The 24264-nt window shown below is 39.0% G+C and overlaps 1 protein-coding gene across 3 annotated transcripts in view; it reads left to right on the top strand.

Annotated features, from left to right (window-relative positions):
- The first annotated feature begins 988 nt into the window (after positions 1-988).
- LOC116036608 (gamma-aminobutyric acid receptor subunit alpha-2) overlaps positions 989-24264 on the top strand; it is a 43771-nt gene continuing 20495 nt past the window's right edge. Inside the window, exons 1-7 of one of the 3 annotated variants that reach the window (XM_031280199.2) lie at positions 989-1513; positions 1954-2059; positions 4527-4642; positions 15296-15363; positions 20551-20771; positions 22398-22480; positions 23402-23545. In XM_031280199.2, coding sequence (XP_031136059.1) covers positions 1989-2059; positions 4527-4642; positions 15296-15363; positions 20551-20771; positions 22398-22480; positions 23402-23545 — 703 coding nt within the window. In that variant the 5' untranslated portion in view covers positions 989-1513; positions 1954-1988. Of the gene's footprint in view, positions 1514-1953; positions 2060-3395; positions 3483-4526; positions 4643-15295; positions 15364-17491; positions 17697-20550; positions 20772-22397; positions 22481-23401; positions 23546-24264 lie in introns of those variants that run through there. The other 2 variants (XM_036005700.1, XM_036005699.1) reach the window with 2 other exon arrangements.

Here is a 24264-nt window from a genome sequence, read left to right as displayed (position 1 = left end):
TAGTACCTTATTGTCCCACTAGAGCACTACGCTCCCAGAATGCAGAGTTACTTGTGGTTCCTAGAGTCTCTAAAAGTAGAATGGGAGGCAGAGCCTTCAGCTATCAGGCTCCTCTCCTGTGGAACCAGCTCCCAATCTGGGTTCGGGGGGCAGACACCGTCGCTACATTTAAGACTAAACTGAAAACTCTCCTCTTTGATAAAGCTTATAGTTAGGGAGTGAGGAGTTGCAGTGAACGCCTAGACCGGCGGGGCAGGGTGTATAGCTGCAGACACAGCACCCCTGCTTTTCTCTGCTTCTCTTTACAGTCATCAGATTTACCTATCGTATAATCAATAATATAGTGCCTCTCCTAGTTATGCTGTTATAATTCTAGACTGCCGAGGAAGTTCCTTCTTATGACACGCTCTTTTCTTTTGTTTCCTTTTATGCACAACCTGTCTCAGAAGTGCTTGTTACTCACCTAGCTCTGGGGAGTTTACTCCCCAGTGTCCTTATGTTTCTTCTTCGCCCAGAACATCGCCTCGGATTAGGGCGACACCAAGACCTGGGTCTTGGGTGCAGCTGTGGCTATGGACCTGCTACACCCTGCTACGCTCTGCGATTCCCTGCAATGCCCGGCTACATCCTGCTGCGTCCACCGCGTCCACCCATGCTCTGCTGTGCCACGCTACATCCTGTACCGTCATAACCCCAACCGTCAGACACCGCCCACCAAGAGTCTGGGTCTGCCGAGGTTTCTTCCTAAAAGGGAGTTTTTCCTCGCCACTGTCGCAATAGCCACTGCTAATGCTTGCTCTTGGGGGAACTATTGGAATTGTTGGGGCTTTATAGAGTGTGGTCTAGACCTACTCTATCTGTAAAGTGTCTCGAGATAACTCTTGTTATGATTTGATACTATAAATAAAATTGAATTAAATTGAATTGAATATATCTTGAGTGTGAGTGGAAACAGTCATTAAAATCCTCACATCCCAAGGTCTCGGCTGCAGGCTTCGGGAAGGAGGCTGAGTTCATACCAGACTATCTCTAGGACCCAGTTCTTCTCCTCCTCAGTCTTTGTAGTTTGTGTGTGGAGATGAGGGAGACTGAGATGCTTCCTATCACGATTCACATCGAGCTTTTTTTTTTTTTTTTTACCAACTGAGGGGGGTGCTGAACAGGGCAATTTGAAGCCAGGATCGTCTCCCACAACTGCTGCTTTTTAATTTTTAATTATTGTTCTTTTTTTTTTTTCTTTTCTTTTTAGCTTTTAGCCTATTTCACTTCTTTCCATATCACTGTTATCATTTTTTTTTCTTCAAATTTTGGAACAAAAATTATGAAAGCCAATGCATTTCGGGTGCATACCTGCTGCTGACTGGGACTATGATTTAGAAATGCTCGCAGCTTTGTTCTCATGACACACTTGCACTCATTCACTCTCATCAAAACAGGAGAGAGCGCTGATCTGTCTTTAACTTTCTTGCATCTTCGACGATTCCAGCTGCAGCAGGTACTTTCTGCTCTTGAGGTGAGTCTTTGTTTTTTTTCATCCAACCCCCCTCTCAGACACAAAGGAAACGTTTATTGTATTATTATTTAGAAGAGCTGCTTGAAAGCGTGGGAGGGGAACACATTTTCTCACATAGTATTGTTATTTTCTAGCCTATACGTTTAATTATTTTGTAATCGTCTAAATTGTTGATACAGCTTCAGATCGGTGTACTGACCTGATCCAATATTTTTGCTAACAGTAATGTTCAGTGAGTGGAGGCGTGGGACGTGTCAGTGAATACTAATTGCTGTCAGTTGCGGTCTCTGCTGCTTCTCCTTTTTGTCTATTTTTTTAAAAAAAAAATTCGCGTGCCGAAGGGAATCCCTAGAAATAACGATGGGTACAATGACTGTATGGGTCACATATAAATCCACTGACATGTCAAGCCGGTTCAATTGAGCCTCCATTCGTTCCAGCGGCTGTCCTGCTGTGTGTAGGTGTTGAAGCAGCCATGTGGAGCAGAGAGAGAGCGCCTCTACTTCCCATCTGCCTGCTGGCACTCACAGCTCTCTGGAAAACCAGGTGAGTCTATAGAATGGGAGACGCCTTGAAGAGATCATAATGTATGAACTGTATTATAGGCAGAGAGTATCACTCACTGTGTGTCTCTGGAGACGGACTGGAGATCTCCACTTATCAATCACTCATTATCAGTGGGCACTCAATGCGCAGGAGGCGAGGCACTTTACCGCCTTCAGTATCCTCATCTGACCATGAAAAACCCGGAGGGCATGTGGGTAATTATTCAGCCTATTGCACGTGTAGTAGCCTACAATTTCTAATATAGGCCTAAACAATCATACTGGTTTCCAAGGTTATTTGGTGTTACAAATGAGATAGACCAGCTTAAGTTCTAGCCTATAGATCTATAACATGATATTAATTGTTGTTTCAACAGCCTTTCTTATTAGAGAGGCCTAATAGCTACAGCCAATATCAACCTTGAAATGTGATTTTGTGGCCAAATGGATTTTTTTCCCTCCAAGGAAATTAAAAGATAGGTTATATCTGAGGCCTATAATTCCTACTTTAAGTTGATATGTCTGAAAATGTGTCTAACCTGCTTTGTACCTTCATTTTTACTATGGCTGCAGCAACCCACTGTTTTATCAGAGGACATCTCACATTATCACATCAGGTGTAAAGGTGACAGTTTAGGTCATTTGAGTGTTCACACTAGAGGACAGTTGACAAAAGAAAGAAACAGCCAATGAGCATGAGAGGCAATTTAAAATAGGCCACTGAATTCCAATATCCACTATGTCCCACTCCCTACCAATGTATAGGCTAGGCTACTGTCGATTCTAAACACATCTGGATGCCAAATTGTCCATGAAAGCCTGTGATGATTTCACAGCAGACATTTTGACATATGTCACAGTATTAAAAGCACAGGTGTAACTAATAGGCTACAATTAATCAGAATTCTGCTTAGCTGCTTTGGTTTTAGGGTCCTGGTGTTATTGGCCTAAATGCTGGCTCACTGTCACAAACTGGAACACCAGAATGAAGCAGAGACATTGTTAACGTTTCAAAAGTCAAAAGAATGGGAAGAACAAGAACCTCATATCCGTATACAGTAGGCTAACATTATCTGTTAAAAAGTAAAGACCAGATACAAACAGTAGGCTACTGTTTGTATCTGAATTGGTTTTACAATCAATTTTGATACAATCAATTTTGTTTTTGAATTAGCTGAATTGATTGTACTGTTTTTGAATTGGCTGAATTGATTGTATTATATATGTTTGATTTTATTTATTATATATATATATATATATTTATTTTTTTTAGATGCAACGTGCCAGCCGTACAGCAGTAGATCCACAAAAAAAATTTTTTAAAAAAAATAATTTTTTTTTGCCACTGGTCTAATGAAACTTGTGTAGGCTAATTCTGTTCAGAAATTCCAGATATGTCCAACTTTACAACAAGGAGGCTGGAAGTCTGTACAACATGACATGAACACTGCAACATTAACTTAAATGCATATGAGTATCTGTAACAGTTTTTGTATGTGCTGATATAACGTTTGTTAGTAAAATGTCTTCAGAAAATCATAGCAATGCAACCTGCTTTTTTGGTAGCTAACGTTAGCTGGCTAACTCCACCCTGTCTAACAGCCCCCGCCCAGGCCAGCAAGCCTTGAAAAGCAACTTGGCTGGTTAGACAGCTAACGTTACGTTAGCATGCTAATGCTAATACAGTACAAAACAGATTAGCATAACAGATGTGAATGAACGGTTGAGGGATAAATGAGAAGGTTTACTTTATAATTTCCTCCACCTAAGGATTCCTACACATGCTAATGCAGGTTTTGTGATTATTTATTTGCTTACAGAGCCTAAAAATAGCTATGCTGGCTGTTGTGATATCGGTGTGATTTAAACTGTGGCAAAGTACTGTTGCTATATCAGAGAACATACTGTATTTGAAATAAAATATGCCTAGTCTATTAGGTTAAAACATTCAAAGTAGGCTACATTTATCTAACATCTTCTCTGATGGTAATTAGATAAATATGGTCCAAACAGAAAATACCCAGATGTGTAAAGTGATTAATATTGTATAGACATTCCATGCTTAATGTGAAATATGGCCGGATTTTGCACCAGATGTGTCGGCAGTGGTGAATATGTCGAGCTTTAATGTAGGACCTTATCTGAATTTATTTACCATGAATCTCTAGCTCTGATTACATTTGCATATTCAGTTGTGTTTTGGCTCCAAGATCAGATGGCTCACAAATGTTCCTTCTTGAACTGGGTCATCCATGTGGATGAGAAACAATGTGTATGTGTGCATCTGTGAGGGCATGTATGAAGTCTCTGCCAGATCGTATATGACCACTTTTTTCACCCCATAAGTCACGCCCAGTGGAAAACAGAGTTATCAGTCTAAATACATTTAGAATGTAATCAAACAAATAATTCCTATTTGTGAAGTGTCCATCAGCTGGTCACGTTGTTATTGTGTGTCCAACCACTAGGTCGGTGAATGCCGATGCCACATCTGATGCCTTTAAAACAAACATCACCCTGTTCACACGGATCCTGGACAGCTTGTTGGATGGATATGACAACCGTCTACGGCCAGGTCTTGGAGGTAAGAAAAGGGTCTACTATCCTTGGATGTGCAGAACTGTATCATTTTACATCTGTACTTTTAAGATGATACTATCTAACTCACTTTTTTGAATGTTTTGAGCTCCCATTCATTATGAAACAGCATGTGTCTTTTTTGGTGGCTCCTTTGGAGTGAAAACACTTTATTTATCATCAGATTTGTAGTACTGATAACCTTTGGCAACAATCCCCTCAAGAATAAACTGAGAAACACACTCTGCGCACAAAACATTCAGGTTATATAACACTCTCTCCATTTCCTGGATAGTCACAGCAGCCAAACTGGCCACATTTAACCCTGCACATAGCTATATTCTCGCTTGACTTTTTCTGGGAAAAATAAGTTTCTCTGTCGAATCTGTCAGATATTAGAGGTCAGTGTTAGTTTGACTGTGGTGCATGGTTGTAATGCTAGTTTGACTCTAGGGTAGGGCTGGGCGATATGGAGAAAATCAAATATCACGATATTCTTGACCAAATACCTCAATATCGATACAGCAATGATATTGTAGTGTTGACTATTGGTGCTTTCACAAAATATTTACACAATGAGATGTTTGATAAATAATCATCAGTAATGTGGATATAATGAGCAACTGGGTAAAGGCAAAATATAGAACAGTTACAACAGTGTGGTAAGTTCAGAAAATGACATCACTTTACTGTAATGCAGCCTTTAAAACCAGGAAAAGACACCACTTATGCCATATTACGATATTACGATATCCAAAATCTAAGACGATATCTAGTCTCATATCACGATATCGATATGATATCGATATATTGCCCAGCTCAACTCTAGGGGCATACTTGAAGCGATGGCAAAATAATACTTCTGACTGGATCTGGATCTATCTAACACCCATTGATCCATTCCTTCTTGGATTATATTTTTAAAGGAGCAGTTTAAGTAAAATGCAGCATTAAAAATCGATTGATTTTGTTATGCATGACCAGACCCAGAAATTGCAACATATATAGTAGGTCCCTTAGATGTTTGCAATTTTTTTTAATTTCAATTAGCTATTGGCACAATGGTTAGTGTTGTTTCAATGGAAGTCTGCCAAGCCACCACTACACTCTAAATAGACAGCGAATGTCATGGATATCTCAAGAGGTCAACTAGGAGATTTTTTTTTAAAGTCCAAAAGCATTTTGTAGTACATTTTGTGTCCTACTTTGAATGAAAATTGGCATTAAAACATGAAGCATATGCTCTCTTACCACGTGTGTTTTTATTTGTATATATACAGTATATTATATATAGGCCTATATGCAAACATATATATACATATATTTATTATATTTTTATATTTGTGCATTGCTGTAATATAAAGTATAAAATATATTTTTACATTCTGCTCAAATTTAGCCATTGAAATGTGATTTTCCTGAGCTTTTGTGAGGTTCGATACATTTTTAGCTACATAAACATGAAAGGCTTCAATATTTTCCACTCTCTGCAGAGAGTGCATTTTGTGTGTCGTTGAGAATCACATTTTCTCTTGTGTACCTCTGTGCCTCTCCATCTTCACCTCCATCCTCCATGTTTGGCATCTCAGTATCAGCTGGCCCCTCACCCCAAAGCTGAGCTCCTCCCTCAGGATTTGGTCCCATTTGAAATTCAAATTCCTGGGGCCATCAGCCCAGTCCAGGAGCTGCCATATGGGGAACAGACCTCCTTTTAGCTTGTCAGAGCTCAGCTTGTACAACTGGACCTACAGCAATGGTGCTGCTAGCTTATTTACTGTGTAGGAAAAGCATATTACAACACAGTAGCTCATTGTATTACTTTAAGGACCATAATGAATTTCATGGCCTGTTTCCATCAAATATGGTGTATGCACCAAAATGTATACTTAATATATACAATGTATACTTTATAAAAATATAAACGAGTATGTTTCCTGTTAAAGGCAGACATGAGGGAGCTCAACGATCTGAAGTAAAACATAAATAAAGAATTCAAAGATAAATTAGACGCTTTTATCCAAGGTGTCTTACGGTACCATGATCTCATACATTTCTATCAGATTTGTTCCCGGTGGGAGCCAAACTCCCAAACTCAAGATGTAGTACCATACTGTACTCATTAATGTACACAGGGACCACATCGTGGAGCAGAATGCAGTCTAAGAACAGAAACATGACATCAGATGGAGTTTTCCACATTGTAGACACATTAGATCTTTATGTCTCATCTGTGGGAAAAACATGTTAACGCTTCACTGTGCGTCAGTTCATAACACATTTATAATGGCTGAAAAAGCGCCTCATCACAGCTGCATGAGTGTGTTCACTCAGACATACATTATATTCTGGGATACAGAGTCAGTCCCTTTGACAGTTTTTGTTGTTCAAGTAGTGTGCCACCCAAAAAAAGGTCCTGAACTCCAATGTATCTAATATATATATAGTATATACTTCAAATTAGGGCTGGGCGATATGGAGAAAATCAGATATCGCGATATTCTTGTCCTAATACCTCGATGTCGATATTGTGGCGATATTGAATTGAATTGAATTGATATTCTAGGGTTGACAATTGGTGCTTTAACAAAAGGTAAAGGTAAAACTAATAGAAGCGCTAGAACAGTCTAGTAACAGAAAATTACATCACTTTACTGTAATGCAGCCTTTAAAACCAGGAAAAGACAACACTTAAGCCATATTACGATATTACGATATCCAAAATCTACTTTAACACGACCACACTCTACAGCCTAAAAAAACCTCTCAGCCACCGTTTCAGCCAAAATTAAATCAGTTGCAGTCTGTTACCATTTGATTCTACACTAAATGGTAGGCTCCTATATCAAGGTGGAACGTTGAGTTAGTGTTTAGGTGTTTTTCCTAAGGCGTGCGACATTTCAACCTATCCCGATGAGCACTCTGCTGTGTCTTATCGCGGTGAACAAGAGATGTGAGTTGAAAGATGTTACCGCTGCCACTGATAATCAAATGATAAAGATTGGAAAGATGAATCTAGGACAGAGGTTTTCAAGATGAAGCCACATATCCCCTTGGGGCTACTAGTACTACTACTAAGGTTTCAGGGGAGAGAAAAAAACAACTGGAATCGTTTCAGGCTGCACATTTCTCCAGATGTTTTTTTATAGCAAATACAATATAACCACAGCCATTTGATGGCAAAACAGGCTATTACTGCCAGAAGCAAAAACTGCTATTTGCTCCGAAACAAAGCCTATAATGTAACTACTGTGGACTAAAAACCTAACTGGTTTAATCCAGTATTTATTTTTTTATACTTGTGATCTGTTTTGAAGCAATACCAAATGCAGCAATTGGTTTCTGTCACTTTAGCTGAAATCAAACCAGCAGAGATGGCAAGTAACGAAGTTACTGTACTTTACTGTATATTTCGCGTCATCAATACCGAATTCAATCTTATTGGATGGGAATATACTGTACGTTGTTATAATGTGCTGCAAATTGTGCCAAGCCGAAACACCACGAACTGCTGGCTTTCAAGAATTCACCATCACATTTGAAAAAACACAAAGAGGTAAATGCATCTTTTTGTTGTTATCAAAAGCTATTTGTTGTTTGTTTCAGTAACTTGTAAAATGGTCAGTTCCATTTGTTCTCCTGCTAGCAATGACGATGCCTTGGTTCGCTAGCATTTAGTTAAGTAACCCAAGTAATGTTAAGGTTAGCAAGCGTTCAGGTTATTTTTAAATAATCTAATACTAGCTGATACAATATCTGCATACAGTTTTATATTAAAAACAAATTCAATAACTTGATGTAGTGTAACAGTGCTGTAGTAAAGTTAACGTTACTCTAGGCCGTTCTTGTTTTCGAGATCACTTAAGTTAACGTTACTTGGTCTTGTCTCAAATCAACTTTATTTTGGGCTAATGTTAACGTTAATGTCTCAAACCTCTCAGACGTAAGTTAGAGGACTCATGTTTGAATTCTCACAGAATCACAACTGAATTCATATCTTGCTAGTCAGAATCTTATTAACCTGGAGTCCCAGTCTCTGTCACAATAATCATATATATGTGATGTTTTAGGTCTGTTGGCAGACATCCATTTAAAATGTAGGCAATGTCCACTGAAGTTTCTCAGCTTGACCTCTAGTAACGTGTGTGGTCCAGGTAGCTTTGCATAAAAAATGGTTGTCATTCGCAAAGCTACTTTTACTTTTATACTTTAAGTAAATTTCCAAGCCTGTACTTTGTGACTTTTACTTGAGTAAAGAAGTTAAATCAGTACTTCTACTTTTACCATAGTATTTTTTTAACACAAGTATCTGTACTTCTACTTAAGTACGAGAAGTGAGTACTTTTTCCATCTCTGCAAACCAGGTTGCAGAGAGTGAATCTAGAAGGGACAGTTGCTCCCACATCATCATGGTGTGACTGCTAGGCAGCTCACTTCTGTTCATATTCACACTTCTGCTACTAATTTGTTTTCATCATAGACACGTAATCCATGTCTCGAAACATAATTAAGAATGCAGTTTTGTTGTATGGGAACGTTGTTAGTTTGCTAAAACTTGTTATCCGTGTTTTGAAACGTAATTAAGAATGCAGTTTTGTTGTTGACTTGCTAACACTTGTATCTGTTTACTGATTAATGGAGCTTTATACTACACTGCTTTCTTTGGTGCAATACAAACTAAATCACAACACTGTAGCATGACACTGATACGCAAACTTGTATCATTGTATTTTTTTATTTAACCTTTATTTAACCAGGTAGGCTGAACAGGTTCTCATTTGCAACGGCGACCTGGCCAAGAAAAGCGTAGGCGTGCAAGACAGCAAATAGTTTCACATTCAATACAGTACAAGAATACAGAATACAATATGCTACATAAAGTGCAGAATAAGTGGACATTACAAATGCCGGCATGTAGTGAGGTGTAAGTAAGTCGTTGGATATGCAATATACATGAACGGAGGGTCTATATCACTGCTGAGATGGTGTAAAGAGTCAATAAACAGTTAGTCTGGTGGTCTAGTTAGTGAAGTAGATCAGTTGTAACACAATGTATATGAATAGAAAGTCTGAAGTGTAGTGAAGAGTCAAAATACAGTTAGTGCAAGTTGCGGTCTATCAAGTGATGTAGATCAGTAATAACACAGTAAGCAATAATCAGTCTATATAAATGCTGAATGTAGAGAAGAGACAATATACAGTTAGTGCAAATGGTGGTCTAGGTAGTGATGTAGATTAGTAATAATACAATATGCAAGAATAGACAGTCTAAGTTTGATATAATTGTTACACACCTAATATTGGCTGTGGTGCTCTGATCTGTTTTCTAAGTTCTTGCTAGCTTGCCTGGTTTAAAATGGATATTGTTGAACATTTATGTTTGCACTGTGGGTGACATTGTGATGCCTTTCGTTTGGATTCGGGTTGGATTGGTTGAGTCTTTAATCTTGGTGTCAAGATGATTATTGCTGCTCATGCAATTATTAGGACCACAACATCTGCTCAGTCATCTTAACCCTTGTGTTGTCGTCCCGTCGACCATGCAACTTTTAGTTTTTCTGGGTAAAAATTTAACGTTTTGGTCCCAATGGTTTTGTCACTTTTTTCAACATTATTTAGTCACATTTTCCCGACGTTTTTGAAACTTTTTTCCAAATTTTTCTGTCACTTTTTGCGATGTTTTTGTCTGTACTTTTTTGCGCTTTTTATGGGACATTTATGTTGTTGTTTTTTTGACGTTTTTGAAACTTTTTCTGAAATTTTTGTCACTTTTTTCAACGTTCTTTTATAAAAAAAATTCAAATGCTATACAATTGAATAAAACACCCAATTTCAATGAAAGTAGCTGATCATTTATTTTACTTGTGAAGAGCATTGTATGGAACCATCCACGTTATTGACAATTTGGTTGAAAGAAACCCAAATTTCAGATATAGAAACTTTTTTTAAAAACGGTCAAATTTGACCCGAAGACAACAGGAGGGTTAAAAGGCTAGCAATGCTAACTACACAGACACATTAAACACAACACTTTACCTATACTAACAGGACATCAGGTGTTAAAGACATGTAATCTGGACTGATGTCATTTGCTCCCCCTGACCTGTCCAGCGGTACAACATTGGGTTTATGCTGATGCTCTTTATCTCCATCCAAACTGGCAACAGTTAAGTTGACATTTAGATAGTTGCAGGGTGGGATGCACAGACAGGTTTTGTCTGACCAATTAAACATGGGTCAGCAGCCCATCTGTACCATATGATTCAGATTATATTAAAAGCACATGTTTCTGACTGTTCTTGCCTGATAAATGAACTTTAGGTATTGTCCTTGTTCCTATAAATAAGTGGTGTCCTGACATCCTCTGGCATGAAGTGCACTTTGGATATTTTTTAATAGTAAACACGGACTTTCCCCGAGGGCTGTGCTTTTATAGGTTTGCTACTGTGAAGATGTATCATTTGTACAAATAGGGTTAGTTTTGCTTGTGAATTTGCTCCACTCATGCAATGCAGATGGACAGCAGTTGTCATTTTGGTGATGGATTTTTGTTCAGAAATACAGAACTCATACAGACTCAAACAGATTTTTTGGCCGTGATGTCAAAACACATTGTATAAATACATACAAGTGAATTCCCTATAACACATCCAATAGAAATGTATAAATAATGATCTGGGTAATCAACAAACCCTAAACAAGAACACAATATCATCAACAAAAGAGCAATCCGCACTTCATAAAAGCATAAGAGGTCAATTCTCATTTAAATATGCAGAATAAATATAAAAAAACAGCATAAATATACATAATTACATCAACAATATGAAACGTTAAAGCAATGCTATGAAAAGCACAAAGTATCTAGAGCAAACGTTACTTCTCTTAATGATTTTTGTTAAAATGCACAATACAATAAATAAAAAAAAATATATAAAAAAACGAATAACTTATGAATAGAAAATGCTCTGGGTAGGTACTTATTCTCTGATGCAATTGTCTGGATACAATCATGCAAATATTTTCCTTATATATATATATATATATATATATATATATAAAAAAGCCCGTCCGATAAAGGATTTTTAAGGCCGATACCACAACACGGTCTCACGGCAGTTTGTGTAATAGTCATGTTATTTTTTATCTATTGATTCGTGTTCACGGGGACGTTTTTCTTGTTTTTTTTGTGGTGGCCAGCACGAAATGGGAACCATCTATTCAGAGGTTGGGTTTAGGAAAAAAAACAATGGGGAAAGGACGCCTCACACACAGCCGCGGGGGACGCACGACAATAACGGGAAGGTTGTGATTAGGAAGACAATTTGGAAACAAAACGTCACACGCGGGACGCGATCTCCGGTCTCCCGGGTGAACGTCCTGTGTTGTTTGACCCATCTACCACCCTGACCAACCTCCCTACGCGGATTTTCAGCTTTTCATACTAATCCCTACCGTATTCGTGCTGTGATCACGAAATATGCTTCCCATTGAAATACATTACTTAACATTTTCATGCTGGCCACCACAAAAAAAAACACTCACCAACACTCAGAACATGGTTGAAGGGTGTTTCATCCGTTTTTATTTAATTTTTTTAATATTTAATTATCAGAACAATTTGTCATTATAAATGATTCTGATGAATGAATATTTAAAAAAAAAAAAAAAAAAAAAAATATATATATATATATATATATATATATATATATATATATTTATTTTTTTTTTTTTTTTATTTTTATTTTATTTTTATCGGCCATTATAAATGCCGATACCGATAGTTTGGAAAATGCCTAATATCGGCCGAAAATATCGGCCCGCAGATATATCGGTCAGGCTCTACTGTGATCAAGTTAGATGTTTCAAAAAAGAATGACTGAAAGATCTGGAAGATCGTTTTGTTTCGTTCTCTTTGGCGACAGCTATGGCGATAATTGCAAATGGGTTTTTTGGATCTCACTTCTTTCTTTTTCTTTGGATTTGCACTTCTTTTTTAAGTTTCTTTGTCTGTAGTCATCACTCTTTTCTTTGTTTGGTCGGCTCTAGTAACCGTTTACTCAAAACACTAGCAGAGGCTGGAAAAAAACAGTACGCATACATAAGTTAAAGTGTCAGCTCTTGGATTGTGACCGTAGGTTTAATAGCACTTTTTATATTGCTATTGTGGGATCATTTCAGTCTTAATGAGGTATGACATTTGGAAAACGCAACAAAATATCTAACACACAACATTTAAGGTCCAATGTGTGGGAATTTTTCTTTCATCTAGCGTTGAGATCATATATCGCAATCAACTCTCTCGCACCACGCAGTTCAAAGTACGTATTACAGCTACGGTAGCCTTCACGCTTCAAAAAGCCGGTCTCTTGCTCTTTTCAATATCCTTTTTCTTTTTCTGGGCGAAGAAGAAGACTCCTGTTCCTGAAATTTGGATTTTGAATATGTGTGGTTCTCCATGTTTCCTTCTTCAAACTTGCCGGGGCCGGGAAGCTATGATACCCATTAGCAGCATTAGCAGCAGCTATGAGTTTATCATGTGACAGCGAAAACGCGAAAGGCGGAGCAGTATGTCCTGTATGTCCCTTACCAGCTAACGTATTTCAAGATGGAGCATGAATGTGGAGCGTCTACCCCAGTTCATGCGAATGCAAATGTAAAATTTCAAGCCAAAAGGAATACTTGGAATTGATGGTGGTGGTAAATATTCATGAAAAAGGACAAGTTTGTGAACAGGCAACACCGATTTTGATAATGAACAACTGAACATGTTACACACTAGGACTTTAAGGACTGTAATAGTAAAAAATCTCAGACACAGCTATTAAGAAGTTCACAGCACCCCCCCAATGATAAAATCACCATACTGAATTCTTTTCTTTTTTAAAGAAGAAGCATTGCAGCACAACTGCGTATCATGTGTGCCTCCACACAGAGCATTTCTCTTTAAGTAAATCAAATTAATGGAGGCCTCTGTGAGCCACAGTAAAAACCTAATCATTTTAAATCAGCCTGATTCACATAACAAAGGCCTGGTTTACATAAATAAATGCACCCCGTCGGATGTCTTGTTAAATGTACTGCACCATTACCTGGCAACCTGCCACTTCCTCTTGATTTATATTACCTGTAAGAAAGCATTTTCTTAATAAGTCCTGTAAGAGGGACTTGAATGATGGCTCGCCTTGCCATGCACAGGAGCACTTTATTGAGGATTAATCATCTCTTTAGATTGTATGCGAGATGCTGTTTTACTGTGTAGTATAGAGTGTAGAGTAAAACGTGAAAGCTTTTTGAACAGGCCGTGCACGAGAATTATCAGCTTCAGTAATTATTAAAAGAGAGAGTGTAGAGAACGCAAATGGACCTGATGCAGCAGCACTGATGCACGTAGTACATTATCACATGAATAGGAAGCATATGAGAGCTTTGCTCTTCCTATCTGTGACATCAGTGTGAACATTTAGGACACATTTTATACGCTTACAAAGCTCACTAAATCTAATCTTACAAGAGTTGCCTATGAGTTGGCTTGCACAGGTTAGTATAGGTGAACCAAGTCTGTACACAATTCATCTGATGACAAACAAATGACATCGGAAAGAAATACGATGGATTTATCAACAATACATTTGTCATTCTTCATGTATTGTTGGACGGTGTATAACCTTAAGAAAAAAATTGACAATCTGGACACTCATCCATCACCGTCATTGGACAAAAATGCCCTAATAACCTTTCAGCATATTGTAATTCAAGTAGTCTGAGAGAAAACTAGACCTCTGCACGTCCTCTTGGCTCTGTCTTCAAGCTTTAGAAAATGTAGCCTGTGACGAAAGACTTTGACCAATCACAGATCATTTCGGAGAGAAAGCGTTGCTATTGGTTGTTCTGCAAATGCAGATCCACATAAACGTCCATTCCGATGGTGAAAGCCTGATTCAATGATGGAAAATCCTGCAGAAAACGTTCCTATTCCAGCATTGGCAACAGCTATCAACCCAAAAAAAGAAGGCAGAGTTAAGAAAAGAGAGTCTTAAAGAGAGTCTTTGGCGGAACATTTCAGAAATGGGAAGACAAATTGTTGCTAAAAGCTGCTCCAGCATCAGTGGACTGGCTTTAAATCCAACCTATGGCTGTAATCCCCTCTTTCTCCTCCTTCCTGTCTACCTGAACTGTCAAATATCAATGTCAATATAAAGCTAAAGAAATGGGGCACCTGGGTAGCTCACCTGGTTGAGCGTGTGCCCCATGTACCAAGGCTCAGTCCTTACAGCAGCGGCCGCGGGTTCAGTTCCAACCTGTGGCCCTTTTGCTTCATGTCGTTCCCCCTCTCTCTCCCCCTTCTCCTGTCTTAAGCTTAAATCCTGTCAATAAAGGTCTAAAAATGCCCCAAAAATAATCAAAAAAAGAACCCATAGGAAGACTCCTCAACTGCCTTTGTTTTCTCTTTAAAACAATAAAAGAAATTAAGCTTTTAACATAGTATGTCCAGTCAGATTTTGTTGCCTGTACTCAAAATCTGGGACAGGTCAGAGAAAGTTTATAGAAAACTATGTTTAAAAAGAATTCCATATTCTCCACTTCAATGTCTTTTAACTTTTCTTTGTTGTTTTTACCCTTTTGGTGTTTTGATGCCTGTCATTGTTGTCTTTTTTTCCAGACAGGATAACTGAGGTGAAGACAAACATCTACGTCACCAGCTTTGGACCAGTTTCAGACACTGACATGGTGAGAGCAGATATTGGTCACTTATTTATTGTGTTGAATTATTCACGCCCATCTTTGCTGCTGTAAACATCACTCCAGAGGACCGACTTATACTCATGTTCATACCATACTTTCAGGATGAAAAGATGCTTCTTTTGCTTTATTTTTAGTATCAATACGGCTTTCTGTCCTTTCATAATTGCATCATCTCTCTCTCTCTCTCTCTCTCTCTCTCTCTCTCTCTCCATTAACACACATGCCACAACATTGGAGTGGGACGAGTTTTCAGCAGATTCTCTATTCATCTGACAATTGTCATCTTATACATTATTGAAAGTCCTCTTGTTATTCAAGTCACTCCTATGTTTATCCTGTGCTTTCCTGTTTATCATTCTGAAACATGCACCCTCCCTCACATCATATCATGAGCGTCCCTTTCTTTTGTAGAAGACCCATTTTCCAGGTGATTGATCTATTGATTTAGCAGTTATAATATTGGAGTTCAATGCAGTGGCCTATGAAAGATACGTATATGTTATTTTTACAAAAGCAAATGAACATTATAGAAAAATAGAACATGAGGATGAACATATATGATTTATTGCAGGTTCTACTCTTGCCCAGCCTGAAATATGTTTTCCTCTAACCTGATTGATTTATTCAGATACTGTTAAGCAATTCAGCTGATTGGTAAGCTGGCCTGCTTTATTGATTTTATAAGATTTGTAGGAGGTCTACTGACAGCCAAAGCTGGAAAATGAAAGAAATAAAATTGGAAGAAAACGTACTGTATTTAGCTTCAAAAGAGCATTAGGCAAACATAGATGTCAAAGGTATCTTTGAGATTAGATTAATTAATATAAAGGCTTTATTGTCTTTGGCTGCAGTTTTGTGCATACTAAGTGTGGTCGGTGTAGTAACACTGTGCCTTAAAGGATAATTCCATTTTATTGCAACTTGGCCAGGGCAAGAATCACAAGCAGTGAGGCGATCTGACAGGTTTTATAGGCTACAGTAAATCTGGAGATGTTCAATGTTTTTTTTATTGTCAAGAAACCACATGAAAAAACAGAAATGTGTCTCTCAATACATTGCGACGTCCCTACCCAGCCTGTGGCACTAAGCCCTAAGCTCATTTGTTAATACCGAAGACATAAACCTTTAAAAACAGGTGACAGATATATAGTTTTACGTTTTTTCAAAGGCTTAGTACTTTTTAGCAAACATTACTTAAAGGTCCAGTGTGTAACGTGTTCATTATCAAAATCTGTGTTGCCCGTTCACAAACTTGTCCTTTTTCATGAATATTTACCACCACCATCAATTCCAAGTATTCCTTTTGGCTTGAAATTTTACATTTGCATTTCCATGAACTGGGGTAGACGCTCCATATTCATGCTCCATCTTGAAATACGTTAGCCGGTAAGGGACATACAGGAGGTACTGCGCCGCCTTTCGCGTTTTTGCTGTCACATGATAAACTCACAGCTGCTGCTAATGCTGCTAATGGGTATCGTAGCTTCCCGGCCCCGGCAAGTTTGAAGAAGGAAACATGGAAGACCACACGTATTCAAAATCCAAATTTCAGTAACAGGAGTCTTCTTCTTCGCCCAGAAAAAGAAAAAGGATATTGAAAAGAGCAAGAGAACGGCTTTTTGAAGCGTGAAGGCTACCGTAGCTGTAATACGTACTTTGAACTGCGTGGGGCGAGAGAGTTGATTGCGATATATGATCTCAACGCTAGATGGGAGAAATTCCCACACATTGGACCCTTAAACAGGAGGAAATAGTGAATTTGTTGGGGGACTTTTTTCAGTCACGGATTAATACACATTTGGCCAGTCAATAGTCATGTTTCCATCTAACTGTCAAGCAAATTTTAAGCAAACTTTTAAAATGTCGCAAAAAAGAAAATGCGAATTAGAAGCGTTTCCATCAACTGGTTTAGAGGGAATAAACTAGACTACGCAAAGCGCAGTTTCGTCACAAGTTGACGTTACGCACGATTGTAAATCTTGTAAGCCTTGTAAAGCTTGCTAAATCGAAGAGTTTAGAAGCTAATATCTTTGGCTAAATGGAGAGAGGTAGCCTTGTACAAGTTGGCCGCCTGTGTGCAGAATACAGGGTTGTGGCAGAGACATTTGGTGTCAGTAAGACAACCGTTCACCGCTGTGTGTACGCAGTGTGCAGGGCCATATGACTCAAGCTGTTAAACCAATTCGTCAATTTACCCGACGTGGCTGAGGCACAGGCTATAGCGCACCGCGACTTCACTACACACCGTGTGCCACAAGTGTCCGGCGCACTGGATGGGACCCACATGCCTATCCGATGGATACCGGGACTATAGTCATGTGAGTTACGTGTTTGCTACGTCACAACTTATTCAGCAAAGCTGTTTCCATCTCACATTATGCGCATTAACTCTTTTTTGAAAAAGGCAAAAACCACTTCAAGCGAGTGTAAAAACATTTTTGCGGATTTGAGGACGTTTTTTTTTTTTTTTTTTTTCGAATTTTGCCGTTTCCATCAACATTTTCTAATGCGATACGTTCATGGTAACATGACTACATGGCAGCATGATGTTGTCTGGCGGATTGACTTAAAATAAACAACAGTTTATCTACAGCAGCCCATGTTCACATAATGAAGGGACATGTTACTCAGTGCAATGGTGTGGCTAATTCAAGAGGTTTTCGCTTTAGCCATTTCTGAACAAAATTAGAGATCAATGGCAGAAAGTAATAAGTTCTTATCATGTGTGCAACAATTACAAAGAAGTTGTTATAAATCTTAGCCCTCAGGCACTTTCCAACAATGCTCATTCAATATCTAAAAAAAGAAAATGACGCAAGTAAAAGCAAAATCTGAATGTAAAATAGTGCAAGTTGAAATATAGGTAGAAAATATAAACATAAATAAAGTAATAGTAAGATAGTAATGCAAATGAATAAACTGAATGTAAGCAGAATGTAGTAAATATATTTGCATAATGAGAAGTAATAAATATGTACACAGAGGTGTAAACAGTTTGTAAAACAGTAAGTAAGCAGTAATAGTAGAAGCAGTGTCCTCATTTAGGATCCTAGTGGCCTGAGCCTCTTCCTTAGCCTCTCAGTGCCGGCCTGGTGTATCTGGTACCTTCTTCTTGACCTCAATAGAGAGAAAAGGCTGTTACCCGGGTGGTTTGGATCCTTAATGATGTATAAATAATGTATATATACTTTAGGCAGGGTAGGGCACCGCCTGCTCTGTCAGGACGCTCTACTCGTCAGGATTCTGTTGATGATGCAGGAGTAGAAATTGCTCAGTATTTGAGAGGAAACCCGGAATTTCTTCAGGCGTCTGAGGTGAAACAGTCTCTGCCTGGCCTTTCTCAGCATGAGTCAGTATGCTGTGCCCAGGTCAGACCCTCGGTGATGTGGACACCAAGGTACTTGAAGTTCCCCAGCCTCTCCAATGAGGACCCGTTGATATTAGGGGGGAGTAGTTCCTTCCCTGCTTCTTACCAAAGTCCACTATCACCTCTTTAGTCTTGCTGTCATTCATAAGTAGGTTGTTGTCCGGACACTAGGGCTGCACGATGTGAGGAAAATATCTAATTGCGATTATTTTTGACTGATATTGCGATTCCGATATGATTCGCGATATTGGAGTGAATGATCATTTTTCTCATTTTCATTGAAAAATATTAAAAATTAAAAAAAAATATTTGATTATAGTGTGATTTCTGCGAGGATCTGTACCAAACAAAGATGTTTTCTGTAGTCTGTAGAATAGGATGTGTAGGCTGGGATGTCTCTGCAGCACCACAATACATTCTGAATGGTTTGACACATATTTTGCCTTTAACAAATATTGTGTCCCTCTGCGATTTGGATATTGCACTAGTTCATATTGCGATAAAATTGCAAATAATTGTGCAGCCCAACCAGCAGGTCATGTACTCTACTTCTTTCAGGTTAGGCCTTTTCATTGTCCTTCTTCTTACACCGCTGGGTGTAGAGGTCCTCCATGAATGGCAGCTCCATCCTGGTGATGTGCTGGGCAGTTTTCCCCAGCCTCTGTAGAGCCTTACGGTTGAGGGCGGTGTAACTGCCATACCACGCGGTGATGCAACCAGTCAGGAGACTCTCGATGGTGCACCTGTACAAGTTGCAGACAATACTTGTTAGTAGGATAAATTAGTTGTTGGTTTTGGTCTTTCCATGGGATTTGTTAACAATAGGAAAAATATAAAAAATCACCAAAAGTATCCTTTAAACTGATCCTTGGGTTATCCAGAATTATTTGGAAGGAAAAACAAAGGCAATGGTAAGTCTAAATCCAAACTATCTGTTTATGAAACCATTTATCACAGTTTACAGACCAATGTCCTGCTTCAACTTTGACCTACTGCAATGAGGGTTTATTAGTGACATGTTAGCTGCAAATTATTTTCACTTCACATAAAATGTTTAAGAGTCACTCTACAATTGGCTCATTTCCAATTTGTCTGATCACCTGACTGCTCATATTTCATGTCTAGATATATTTGTTGGAGCAGTGTTGCCGTGTTCCCAGATCTCAAGTACTTTAGTGGGTAAAATGTTATCACAACCAATACTAAAGGTAACCAAGACTACAAAAAGAGACGCAAACTGTAGTAAACCTTTGCTGTTAGAGCTGCTATACCCTAAAAGAAAGTCGTTAGTTTTGGTTTCAGTGTCCCCAAGATCTAAATATCAGAAGCCTTTCAACTGTGACAGGAAAAAACACTGGAGGAATGTATCTCTCGCTTAATCACACAAACATACACACTCGCTCTCCCACGCACACACATTTCACAGTGCAGTGCTTTCTGCCCTAAATCCTTTCTTGTGTGTGGTTTCTTTTGACAACAGAGGATTGTAGGTCAAGGGGTTGTCTTGGCCTCAGAGTTAGCTTAGGAAAACACCGGCTCAGAGAGCTGAGAGCACCACGGAGAGTGCGGGCCTCACCTTGATGGAGCTTTGACAAATAGAGAAAGCCATTCAGAGCCCAGGTTTTAAAGTGGCAGGTGAAGTCAGTCGTGAAGAGCTGCTGCTTGTAGGCTCCGATGAAAAAAAAAAAGGGCAGTGGAAAGTGCCCTGTGTTTTATTTAACTTTTTTTCAGCAGAAATGGGACTCATGTTGAAGCATAATAATACAGTTTGATTATTAACTTTTTTTCATCCCCTCTGCCCACAGGAGTACACCATAGATGTTTTCTTCCGGCAAAGCTGGAAGGATGAGAGGTTGAAATTTAATGGGCCGATGAATATTCTGCCCCTCAACAACCTGATGGCAAGTAAAATCTGGACTCCGGACACCTTCTTCCACAATGGGAAAAAGTCCGTGGCTCATAACATGACCATGCCAAATAAACTGTTGAGGATCAAAGATGATGGGACACTGCTGTACACCATGAGGTAATTCAAGTCCCAGATGCATGTCTGAAGATAAAGTCACAAAGTTGCATTTAATTTGTGTTTAATGAGATCGATTTAAAGGAATAGTTCGACAATGTAGGTAATACACTTATTTGCTTTCTTGCCCCCCCCCCCCCCCCCACCAACGTCTGTAGCCTAAAAATGAAGCCACTGCCAGCAGCCGGTTAGCTTACAGATCTACCTTATATTGTTAAAAGTGAGATTTCCATGCTTTTTTAAAATTATAAAGCAGGCCTAGGTGCTATAAATACTTAGTCTGGCTATCACCAGACCAAGCTCAATCTTTTCAGATTGAACATTATTCTGGGGAGTCTGCTCTGTATTTTCTACTGCACAAGAGGCGTGATCAACGGGCATAGTTCAAATTACTCTGTACGCAATTGGATAGTCCTTCATAGTGACGTAGCAGCGACAGCGGCATCAACGGGTTGCTGTGCTTCAGTGGCCGCCATGTTGAATGTAAACAAGAAGCTGCTTGGTCGCTTCTCTATCGTCATCGTGTTAAACCTGCCAATAGTGCGCCAGGTGGATAAGCCAGTTTGTGATTGGTCCCCGCAAATTTGTAACGGAAGCAGGATAGAAAGATGTACAGGTTTCAAATCGCCGGCAGATCGGGCTGAGTTTACCCAGTCTAATAAATACTGTGAAAGTATCAAAACGCTCAATCCATGGAAAAATGCACACAGCCTATATTCAGAAACGAGTCGTCAGAACTTCTCTACGGTTGTTATGTCACAACTGCACTATATATAGGTAGAAGGTGCTGCTATAGTGCCCAGAAACCCAATTTATGTGCGCTCATTTCATTTTGTCCAGTGTGAGAGTGTTTACTACGCTCTGCTGTCATTTATGTTCATGCTCGTTTCTCTTCTGTCCACTGATCTCTGTTTCACAGAGGGCGGGGCTTTGCATTCACACCGGCCAACCCGGTCTCACGGCACGGAGCGGAGCATACAGCATGTAAACACTCGGTAGTCCGCTAACTTGTTGCTCTCGCTACCAATTAGCTGCTCTGTTTCAACAATGTTAGCGATCGTAAGCTAAGCTAACAGGCTGCTGGCTGTAGCTTCATATGTAGTGTACAGATATGAAAGTGGTATCAATCCTCTCAGCTAACGCTCTCTAACAGAACACCTACCTTGCTAAAGAGTGTGTTAGTCTTATGGAAAGTACGTCCAGAACAATACAACATCATTGTTCACATATATTCTTCATGCATCCTATTTTATCCAACTTAGTATCTTTGTTGTCTAAGCATCTTTGTTGCTTTCAGGAAAATCTATTTGAATGATAAACTGTTGCAAGTTATTTTCAGTGGTTGAATATTGTTGTATGATAGTACAGTTGCATACAATGCAGATTCTTGACACACATTAGTCTTTTGATTCCTAATGGTCTCTGCAGCACCCTGTTTACTTTGCTCTGCTGATTACAGTTAAGATTAATTATTTTTCTGCCAAGGCATTACAGATGGGAAGCGTCTTAAATAGTGCATGAGGCTTGTGAGGTTTTCTTTTTCTTTTTTTTTGAGACGGTGCCTAATCTGTGCTGTTTACTTTTCATGCATTTGCAAAGTCTCCTTAATTGTCTGTGAATTGGATGCAGGTTAACTGTGCATGCAGAGTGCCCAATGCATCTGGAGGATTTCCCCATGGACTTTCATTCCTGTCCACTAAAATTTGGCAGCTGTGAGTAACTCTGATGATGGTAGCGCCTCAGGGACCCTTAAGTAAAATGCTATTTTCTTTTTTTCTTCTTCTTCTCCTTACTGGTTCTTTGGCAAATAGCTGCCTAAGAACCGGGTGAAGCTGGAATGCATGGCTCACTTTTCTGGCAGTAGGCCTTCAAATTTCAACAAAATATGCAGCAATTAAACAGATATATACTGTAAATATATATATATATATATATATATATATATATATATATAGAATAACTGACAGATAAAAGACTTAGTGCTAAAGTCACCAATAAATATGGGGAAAAAGACATAGGAAATATTTTATTTTGTGAATTTAGATCTGTTTTAATCACTATTTTATTGCCATTGCTTCTTTACATTTGGATGAAAAAATTGGTTTAAAAACAAGGGATTATTAATGATCAGAGCATCAGTACATGGTGGGTCATGTATGGAATGCTTTGACTTCTCACTTTAATTGAATTTCCCATTTACTTTTAATGCATTTATGTGGCAACCTACAGTATTTCACATGAAGCTCACAACATTTGTTGCAGCAATCTGTAGGATGACATGATTGGCAGGACATTTCAATAATTGTATATTGAGGAAAAATTATGTTTCATCAGACATTCATAGGTTAGCAGACCAGCTTTCAAATTTTATATTCAGTGCATGCTGTGACTGATTGAAAAGGGCAAATGTCACTGTGCATCAATTGCTTGTTGGCGTTTTATGAATTCCATCTTCAGCCACTGAGAGATTGTTTTCTTTCTACAGTATTCCCTTTTTCTAGAAACCCAGCTTAAAACACAATGTAGTGGGGGCTTTTCATTTGGGTCACTGAAATAATTTCTCGAAAAATCATCAATAGCTGCGGCTGCCCCAGATTTATCCCCTATGGGTTTATCCTCTTCTTTTTTTTTAGATGCCTACACAATCTCAGAAGTGACTTATGCTTGGACTCGAAATGCCTCCGACTCTGTGGTGGTGGAAGGAGAAAGCTCCCGCTTGAACCAGTATGACCTGCTTGGCCAAACGGTCGGACAAGAAACTATCAAATCGAGTACAGGTAAGCTTTGTGGAGGTCTAGTTAAACGTCTAGAGAGTATTAAGTCCACCTCATGACTCCTCCACCTCCCACTAACCTCTGTTCTCTGCAGTAAACATTCCTTAAAAAATGTCTCAGAATTAGCAAAGAAAACTCTGGATTTGGTATTTTCAAATACTTTAAGTGCTCATGTTATGCTTTTTGGGCCTTTCCCCTTTCCTTTATTGTGTTATATATCTTTTTGTGCATGTTATAGGTTTACAAAGTGAAAAAGCCCAAAGTCCACCCCAAAGGGACTTACCATCTCCAACAGAAAACACTGTTCACAAACTGCTCCAAACAGTTCTATTGTAGTCCAGCCTTTACTTCAGAGACAAACGTGGTCACTTTGGAACACATGTTATAATGCTCACCTAGCTGCTAGCATGGCACGCCCTCATACTCTGCTTCTGACTGGCTAGTAGTCCTTGCCTAGCTACTGCGCATTAAAGCTTAGATCGGGCCCAAAAAATCAAGCCCGACCCTACCCGAGCCCGTGCACGTTGTGTCCGAGCCCGGCCCGGCCCGACACGTTAACTGTAATTATGAGCCCGAGCCCGATTTAAACCCGACATTTTTTTTAATACGTGCCGTTATAACTGACGTTGTTATAACTATAATTCTGAGTTGTAGAAATTTTGCAGAAATGCTCCAAACAGCTCTATTGTAGTCCAGCCTTTACTTCAGAGACAAACGTGGTC

This window comes from Sander lucioperca, chromosome 1, assembly GCF_008315115.2.
Source record: "Sander lucioperca isolate FBNREF2018 chromosome 1, SLUC_FBN_1.2, whole genome shotgun sequence".
Lineage (NCBI taxonomy): Eukaryota > Metazoa > Chordata > Actinopteri > Perciformes > Percidae > Sander > Sander lucioperca.
This window is presented reverse-complemented; position numbering and strand designations above follow the sequence as displayed.